Source organism: Schistocerca gregaria, chromosome 2, assembly GCF_023897955.1.
Source record: "Schistocerca gregaria isolate iqSchGreg1 chromosome 2, iqSchGreg1.2, whole genome shotgun sequence".
Classification (NCBI taxonomy): Eukaryota; Metazoa; Arthropoda; class Insecta; order Orthoptera; family Acrididae; genus Schistocerca; species Schistocerca gregaria.
Genome location: NC_064921.1, coordinates 480341460 through 480350913, shown reverse-complemented (window position 1 = coordinate 480350913; position 9454 = coordinate 480341460). Strand labels below are relative to the sequence as shown.

Sequence of the window (9454 nt, the reverse complement as noted above, 5' to 3'; positions counted from 1 at the left end):
GGATATATTATTACTAAGTTACGTTACACGAAACTGTAATATATCCAAATGTGTCAACAGTCATCAACGTTTGTCTTAATCACGCTTTAGCTACGTAGTTTTTATTTGAAAAATGGTGTACAGTCACGGCCTCTGCAGCGTCGTGCTCTGATTGTCACGTTGTTAATGCGCAGTATGAAAATGGTTGAGGCTGCTTTTTGTTCCGTAATGAAACACCCGTGTGGAATACGCTTAAAAAGTGCCGAGACATAGGATGTTCTTAATATTTTTTACAAATTTACCGAGATAACCGGCTTTGAAGTTGTCCCAGCCACCGTACGCAATATAGTAGATGCACCAGCCCACATCTTCCGTGTAACGCAGTCCGTAGCGTTATGGAATTTTAATTATTACACTTAATGATTCGTTGGTTCAAATCTCATCAGTGTCTTTCTTCTCGTTCACTTTGAAATACCTACGAGTCGTAATTATAAAACTCATCATCATTTTTTATGAATAATGCATGTCTTCTTGTTTCTATTAACATATTGGACCCGAAATTCCTGTTTTAATTTCAAATACAAATTCTTAATTATCAATGTTTTATGAAATATCGTTCATAAAAGTTGCTTAAATTAAGAAAAGATAATAAATTAATTTTTTAAAACAAAAATGAAAAACCAAATCTTTTGTATTTGTACTACGTTCATCGTATTATACCACAGATGTAGATAACTATCGTAATTACATGATAAACAATCTGTTAACAGCATTTACCACATCATACAAATTCTGCATTTTTACGTTTGCTACTGTACCATTACAATATGAACCTAACAGAACTGATCTGGAGCCAAGTTGCGGGATTTGGCTTGAGACGTAACAAGACTGTTAACTGCCAGAAGGATTGTAACTAACGCAAGCAGCTTTTTCACATATTGCTGATCGCTGGTGGGATATAGAACCGCTCGTCATAAAAGAAGAAAAGAAAATGCGACGCCTGGTTGGCTTCGTGGACTCAGTTGTCGAGATGTTCGTTATCAACGTAGCAGCTGACACTTCTAGAACTCAAACAGATTTCTCGAATTCGGATAAGGAAGGAGCTATGAGATTACCAGACGACTGACTGTAATTAATACCTTCATTGGCTTCAGTATTCAACAGTACGTTGAAATCCTTGCACTATGCTTTTGCATTATACACAGCTCGCTCAGAAAAATTACCCTATGTTTAAGTTAAGAATTTTCATCACTCTTGTTTGTAATTAGAATACTATGTCTGGTGAGGACGAGTCCATTTTATACTTTCCGTCTGGTCATCTAAGAAGCGAGTAGCAGTGCTGAAGTTTTTCTCAGTATTATTTCATTCTTTTTAAAAATTAAATGTCATTCAAATCTATATTGTTTCTTTGTTTGTCTCTTTTTACATCTGAACTGCAACTGCCCACACCGTTGCAGGTTAGTTGGACCGCTGGCTGGTCATTGATGTCAAAGTTTAATGCGCTGAGAAGGCTGTTGTCCCACATTATCGCTCTGCCTATGTGCGTGTAACACAGCATAAAACGTATCCTTATGATCGGCCTTGACTTTACTGGTGAGAGTTTGGCTTCCGCTCCATATGAAACAAAATCCAATGAGATTCAAGTAAACGCGGAAGAATACATGGTATATTGTTTACATCAGCTTCATTCTTGTGATGAACAGAGTATACGTATTGTTAATGACATCATTCTTTTGTATTCGAGTGTTACTTCATCCTCATCACTTACCCCTGGGTCGGCACAACATACGGATAGCGCCACAAAATCAAATATGGGTAATGCAGGAGAATGCCTCAAAATGAATAAGATAATATAAATGCTACTATGTAAAACATAGTGAAGATAAGTAGAAAACCAACACTCACAGGCACAAGTGCATATGGGTTTCAGATCCCCTTATGAAGATACTGAATGAATGTATTATAAAGAAAACTAGCTGAGTACCTGGTATTGCATGAATACATACTTATTCTAGTCTCCTATTAGTCCATCTCCTCCTTCACCCACAATCTGTCCATCACCTTCATCGTCCCCTCTTTCACCTCTTCCTCCACCTCTCTTGCCCACATCTTCCATCCCCCACCTCCACTCCCCATTTTCTGTCCATCTCGTCCTGCGCCTCTTTCTCTCCATTTCTACCATGCCTTCCCACTGTCCATCTCCTTCTCCCCTCTCCCTGTGCACCTCCTCTCCCCTCCTCCCTATACCCATCTCCTCCTCTTTCCTATCTCTGTCCATCTCCTCCCCTCTCCGATCATCTCCTCTGCTTCTCTTTATCTGTCCATTCCCTCCTTCGCCTATCTCCCTCCATCTCCTCCTCCCCCCTCTACATCCATATCTTCCTCCCCTCCTGTCTCTGTCCACCTCCTCCTCCCTATTCTCTCTGTCCATCTCCTCCTCTGTGTCTCTATCTTCTGTTTCCCCCTCTCTGTGTGTCCATCTCTTCCACTCCCATTCCCTCTCCATGTTATTACACCCACGCCAATATGATGTAACTGGTTCTCACCCCAACGGTATTTGTTTCGAGATAGTATAATATGTGTACCAAATTTGGTTGAAATCGATCCAGAGGTTTAGGAGAAGCTTTTTACCCATGGCTTTACCTGTGTAGGGGAATCATCTTATGTGTTTCACACATATTTAATGTATTTCGCTCATATTTTTATCATTTAGTACATCTGTATTTCTAGCGAATTTCGCCCTGCAGTTTCCTTTGCACGTAGCTCAATATTTACGACGCCATATCCCCTGGTCTAAGTGTCGTGCAATGACCTGATTTTGTAAGTACATCCAGTGATATATGTGGATACTGTCGCGAAATGTATTGAAAATGGAATTAGAAGTAAAGAAGGAGTAAATTAAACTGTCATGCCTGATGAGGATGTTTGACTACATTAACATCGAAAATTTAGTAAGCGAAAAATTTTGTTCCTTTCATCATTTTGTGGGGGTACCAGCGAGAAAAAGTCTCGTAAGGGTTTTAAAATTATGTGTAAAGTTTGTTGGCGCTCTTAGTTCCCTAATGTTGGATGACTATAGCCTGGCTATATGTGCGCCATTAGCTATGCTTATTTTTCACCTCCACCCCAACCACTTTCAGAGGTAGCTGGTTCTTACTACCACATTGGTTCTTTTCAGGCACAAAGTGATCTGCGTAGCAAGTTTGGTTGACATAGTTCCTATGGTTTAGAAGGAAATATGGAACATCCATACATATATACAATTTTATAATTTGTGTGGACATTTGTTTGTTAAAGGAGACGGAAGTCGACCATTCGACTTTCCTACTGCCATCCTCACGTGCTCGTGCTATTTCATATCACCTTCCAACCTTATGCCTAGATATTTAATCGACGTGACTGTTTCAAGCAGCACACTGCTAATGCTGGGAAGAAAATCACTTGATCTATGGGCGATGCCAAGCAATTTTCAAACCACCCTTGTACGGCATAATTTATGTTATTAAATGAGTTCCAGAAAGTCACGGGAAAGGTGTCTCATTACAAGGTGTGCTTTGTGTGACGACCGAATGTTGCCACTAGACAAGGCGTATGACGCGACTGCAGCCTGTTACATGCAGACATGTTATGGAAGCCGTAGGAGGTCGTAAGTTAACCGACTTCAAAAGAGGGATGACAGTCTGTGAAAGACACATGGGTCATAACATATCGGAAGTTAGACAGACCTGTCGCAGAGACTGTTTCCAGATGCGTAAACCACCACATGGGGCAGTGACAAGTGTTTGACGAACGGAAGTTACGTTGTCCCCGCAGAATCATAGGGGGCGATCAAGAACCTATTGAAAGTGAGTCAGTCGGCCATCGATTCGAATGTGGGGCGTCAGGAAGCCATTCCCACCGTTACCGTATGGAGACAATGCACCGCATGGGCCGCAGCAGCCGGCAACCGTCGTCACATCCAGTGTCTTCCCAAGACTTTTGGCCTCTCAGTGTATGTACCAAGTGTTAATTTTCTGATGATATTGCTTTAATAAGAATTGAGCATTCGCTACAGAGCTTTTTAGGTCATAGACGTAGTGGATGGTGTGGACTGACGTCGCGGTGCATGCTGCCCGCTGCCGTTCAGTTCGCCCAGCTACTCGGTGCCTTGAGATCCCGGCGGGTGGTCGTCATCATCATCTTCAATGGGCGGACAGGTAGGGAAGCCATGGTCCAGGCTGGTGCACATGCCCGAACCCAGCGGGCAGATATTCAAGCCCTGCAAAGGCAGAGACAGACACTGTTGTGTAGGTACCACCTGTACAGTACACACGCCACAGCATATCGTAGCTTTGAGCAGTATTGCTCCTTTAGAATTGTGAAGAAATATAATGCAATCTCTTCTAGGGTGTACTTTACCTTGACAGATCTCACTTAAATACAACATGCTAGATTAGCTGCACGACTGGCAAATCAGTAAACAGAATGGAGCTGCGACTGAATTTTTTAGAACATCTAAAACCAATTTTAAGATTAAGTGAAAAACACCTTCTAATGTTCTGCAAAATTATGTTTATTTGATCGAGAACCGGCTTTTCAGGCCATCTCCAGGTGACAGCTGACTATCGCGGACATAGATAAACATGTAATGGGACTGACCCAGTTATTATTTATACGAAAGGTTCAAAAATAACAAAATGTTTGCAAAGAAAAAAATTGCAATAATTACATTAAGTAAAAAAAGGCGTAAAAAAGTTTTATGTGGAGATACCTTTAGCAAATGGTGAGGAATAAGATGAATTTACAGTCTGAAAACTTAGTTTAACAAAGGGTAAAATAGAAATCGAATCTGATCATTTAATAATAAGCTGGAATTCCGTATCATGCGTTTGCAGATTTCGAGTGTTCCCAGCAGGGTCATCTTTCTGCTTTCCTTGACAGAATATAAAACTTCGCAGTCTACGTTATACGAATACTTTTCTCTTAAAAGATGATCAGCAAAGGTCAAAACATTGTTCCTTAATCTCCATTTTCTCTCATGTTCACCTAGCATAATTGCTACAGCTCTGCCTGGCTGATCAATATACACTTTTTCACACTGGTTTCAAATGGTTTTATATACCCTACTATGTGCCAAGGACTGCAGATAGTCTTTACTGTTAAATGAAAATTTTGATGCGTTATTGATATTATAAAATTCCAGTCTGTAGTTGCGAGACTTTAACTTTTTTGCAAGTTGTCTGAAATATTGCCAGTATATGCAGTTTTGCACCAGGTATTACAAAAAATGAATGGTTGCTGTTGGCCAGCGTATGGAAACGGTGTAATTTCATTCACTTTCTTTTTTTAAGAATATTATCAATCAGGGTTGAGCTATAGCCGTTACTGGAAGCATTTGTTCAACGGTTTGTAGTTATGTTTCAAAGACCGATTTCGATAATGGAGCAGTATGAGGCGATGCACCACTGCATGGAAAGATCCATGCCTGTGACTGTGGGGATGCTAGGAGCTTGCAGGGATTACTGTATCAGCATATTTTTTCTGTAAATGCTAAATACGTGTTTTCTTGGAATAATATCTTTGTTAAGGTCCAAAATGAGCTTCCTGGAAATACACAAACATATGACAGAGAATGCCAGCCTTGTGTTAAATGACCAGACTCAATTTCAATGTACCCCTTCGTTTAATTAAGTTCTAGTTACAAATACTTGATTCAGACTGTAAATTCATCTTATTTCTCATCATCTGATAAACGTATCTCCACATAAAACTTGGTTTACCTCTTTTTTAGTTAATGTAACTATTGTAATGTTTTCCTGTGTAAACACTGAGTCATTTTTCGCTCTTTTGTCTCAGCCCATTTCATGTTTATCTGTGTTTGCGACAGTCAGTTGTCACTTGAAGATGACCTGGAAAGCCGAAAGCCGGTTCGTGACTAAATACAATTTTGCAGAAGATTAGGAAGTGTTTTTTCGTGTTTAGTATTACTTTCACCTTCTGCCAAGTGCTGACGGAAAATTGAATTAATGCAAGTTTCAATATTACTATATATTACGAAAACCGGGGTTCGTGAATACACTCGACTAATTTTCAATATTTATTTATTTATTTATTTATTTATGCATTTATTTTACCTGGCAAGATTAGGGCCTTCAGGCCCTCTCTTACACCTAACCAGGCATACTCAGATTGAACGAGTTACAGTTTCTACTTAACATTAAGGACATATAGCCTATTATGCAGTATTGATGTTAAAGAAAAAAATAGATATTATAACAGTAGTACAATGATAATTATAACAATAAAAAATAATTATAACAATCAATAATAATAATAATGGTAATAATAATAATAATAATAATAATAGTAATAATAATAATGACTATGTATATGAAAGTAAACATACTTTTCTTTTCTGAATGTCAGTACCATTCTTAGTTGGGAATTTTCTCGTTATGTTCTTGCAGCTTGTGAGTTATTCTCATCGAGCAGAGACATAAGACGATAGAATGGGGTGAAAGAGATATATAAGAGGTAGATAGGTTAGAGGAAGAGAAATAGAACGGTAAAATTCGAAGCTGTGATGGAGAGGAGAAAGAAAGAGATGGGAGGGGCACAAGAATGGTGGCTATACCGTCCCTAATATGTAAGTTTTGAGTTCCCTCTTGAATGTTGAGTAGTTCTGGATAAGACGCAGATCACAGGGGAGCGCGTTCCATAGTAGTATGGCTGAGATGGAGAATGACACGGAGAAAGATTTTGTGTTATGTAAAGGTACAGCCAAGATGATAGACGTATCCGATCTGGTGTTGTGATTGTGGAATGATGATAGGTGTTTAATGTGAGAAGATAAGTATTGGGGGCACCAGTGGCTAAGAAATCGATGAAGTAAGCACATCCTGTGGAGATCGCGTGCCGTATGTGGGCGTATCCAACCTAGTTGGGAGTATGAAACATGTAGTTGCCGAAAGTAATTTCATCACTTTCAGCATTCAATGACAAACATTTCGTGAGAAAATACAAAACAAACCGAAAATGTGTTGTAGGAGTAGCTCTAAAAAAGAATTAAAGTTGGCACAGTGAATTACCGCAAAGTACTAGGATTTTTATTACTCCTATTTAAAAAAATAAAAATGTTTTTTGTGGTGAGCACCTTTGTATACTGATCAAAACGCCAGCCATTGCTGAAGAAGGAGGACCGAGGAGGTTGACGTAGAAGGGACGATCAAGAATTTCCGTTCGAAGACTACACTGACCTCTTACCTACATGTCGCTGCTTATATACACGCACCGTAGTCGTGCTGGGTTGCATATTCATTGCAAAAATGCCGTCAAACGGAAACTTTTGGATCGCTACTTCTAAGTTCAGGGCACATTCTTCCTCTTGGGGTGGTAAAATGCTCCAAAAGGTAGCAGATCAGCAATGATCAAATGTAAGAGGGCTCGTTTAGTAACTGTGATGATATTCCATGATCATGGGAAAACGAATAACGAAAGAAAGGATAACATTCTACGAGTAGGAGTGTGAAAGGTCGGAAGTCTGAATGTTGTAGGAAAGCTAGACAGTCTGATAAGTGCAAATCTAAGACTCAGTCTACATACATTGGGGGTCTTTGAAGTAATAAGAAAAAAAGGAAAGGATTTAGGGTCAGATGAACATAGGGTAATAACAACAGCAGCAGAAAATTCTAAAACGGAAATAGGATTCTTCATCATTGTACAAGTAGGGCTGAGAATGAGTCACTGTGAACAGTTCAATGACAGGATTATTCTCATCAGAATTGATCAGCAAACGCCAACAACAATTGTTCAAATATACATGCCGACGTCGCATGTAGAAGATGAAAAGATAGAGTATATGAACATGTTGACGACTGACACTGTATACAAAGGGAGATGGTAATGTGATGTTCAAGACGGAGTGGAACGCTCTGTTATGGGAACGAATAGAAGACAGAATTACGGGAAAATATGGTCTCGGTAATGTAAATGGGAGGGGAAATAGCTACAATAAATTCCACCTAAGAATAGCGAATACACGACTCAAAATTCGCAGGAGGAGAAGATATATTTGAAAAATGTGTGGAAATAGAAGAATATACCAGCTAGATTTCATTCCGCAATTCCGGAATTAGACACTGGATTGTAAGGGCGAACACAGGACAGATATCGACTCAGATCGCAATTTAGTAATGATGAAGAATAGGCTGATGTTCAAGAGGATCGTCACGAAGTATAAGTGTGGAAAGAAGAGGGATACTGAAACATTGATAAATAATTAGTGCATCTGTAGTTCTCTGAGACTGTAGGTACTGGGACACTGAATACACAGTTAATTTCCAGTTGAAGAGGAATGTACATTTCTAAAAAGAGCAAGCACAGCAGTTGCACAGACGATTATAGGTGCAAGGAAGATAATCACGAAGCAGCCTTGGGTAGCTGACGAAATACACTACTGGCCATTAAAATAGCTACACCATGAAGATGACGTGCTACAGACGCGAAATTTAACCGACAGCAAGAAGATGCTGTGATATGCAATGGGATTAGCTTTTCAGAGCATTCACACAAGGCTGGCGCCCGTGGCGATACCTACAATGTACAGACACGTGGAAAGTTGCCAACCGATTTCTCATACACAAACTGCAGTTGATCGGCGTTGCCTGGTGAAACGTTGTTGTGATGCCTCGTGTAAGGAAGAGAAATGCGTACCATCACGTTTCCGACTTTGATAGACGTCGGATTGTAGCCTATCGCGATTTCGGTTGATCGTATCGCGACATTGCTGCTCGCGTTGGTCGAGATGCAATCACTGTTAGCAGAATATGGAATCAGTGGGTTCATGAGGGTAATACGGAACGCCGTGATGGATCCCAACGGCCTCGTATCACTAGCAGTCGAGATGACAGGCATCTTATCCGCATGGCTGTAACGGATCGTACAGCCACGTCTCGATACCTGAGTCAACAGATGGGAACGTTTGCAAGCCAACATCCATCTGCACGAACAGTTCGGCGACGTTTGCAGTAGCATGGACTATCAGCTCGGAGACCATGGCTGCGGTTACCCTTGACGCTGCATCACGGACAGGAGCGCGTGCGATGGTGTACTCAACAACGAACCTGGGTGCACGAATGGCAAAACGTAATTTTTTCGGATGAATCCAGGTTCTGCTTACAGCATCAAGACGGTCGCATCGGTGTTTGGCGACATCGCGGTGAACGCACATTGGAAGCATGTTTCGTTATCGCCATACAGTCGTATCACCTGGTGTCATGGTATAGGGTGCCATTGGTTACACGTCTCGTTCGCATTGATGGCACTTTGAGCAGTGGACGGTATATTTTAGATGTGTTACGACCCGTGGCTCTACCCTTCATTCGATCCCTGCGAAATCCTACATTTCAGCAGGATAATGCACGACCACATATTGCAGGTCCTGTACGGGCCTTTCTGGATACAGAAAATGTTCGACTGCTGCCCTGCCCAGCACATT

At 40.6% G+C, this 9454-nt stretch overlaps 1 protein-coding gene across 2 annotated transcripts in view; it reads right to left on the bottom strand.

Annotated features, from left to right (window-relative positions):
* Window positions 1–3984: 3984 nt before the first annotated feature.
* Window positions 3985–9454, bottom strand: part of LOC126336191 (uncharacterized) — a 52079-nt gene continuing 46609 nt past the window's right edge. The window contains exon 4 of one of the 2 annotated variants that reach the window (XM_049999697.1): window positions 3985–4237. In XM_049999697.1, coding sequence (XP_049855654.1) covers window positions 4115–4237 — 123 coding nt within the window. In that variant the 3' untranslated portion in view covers window positions 3985–4114. The remainder of the gene's footprint in view (window positions 4238–9454) is intronic. The other variant, XM_049999698.1, reaches the window with a different exon arrangement.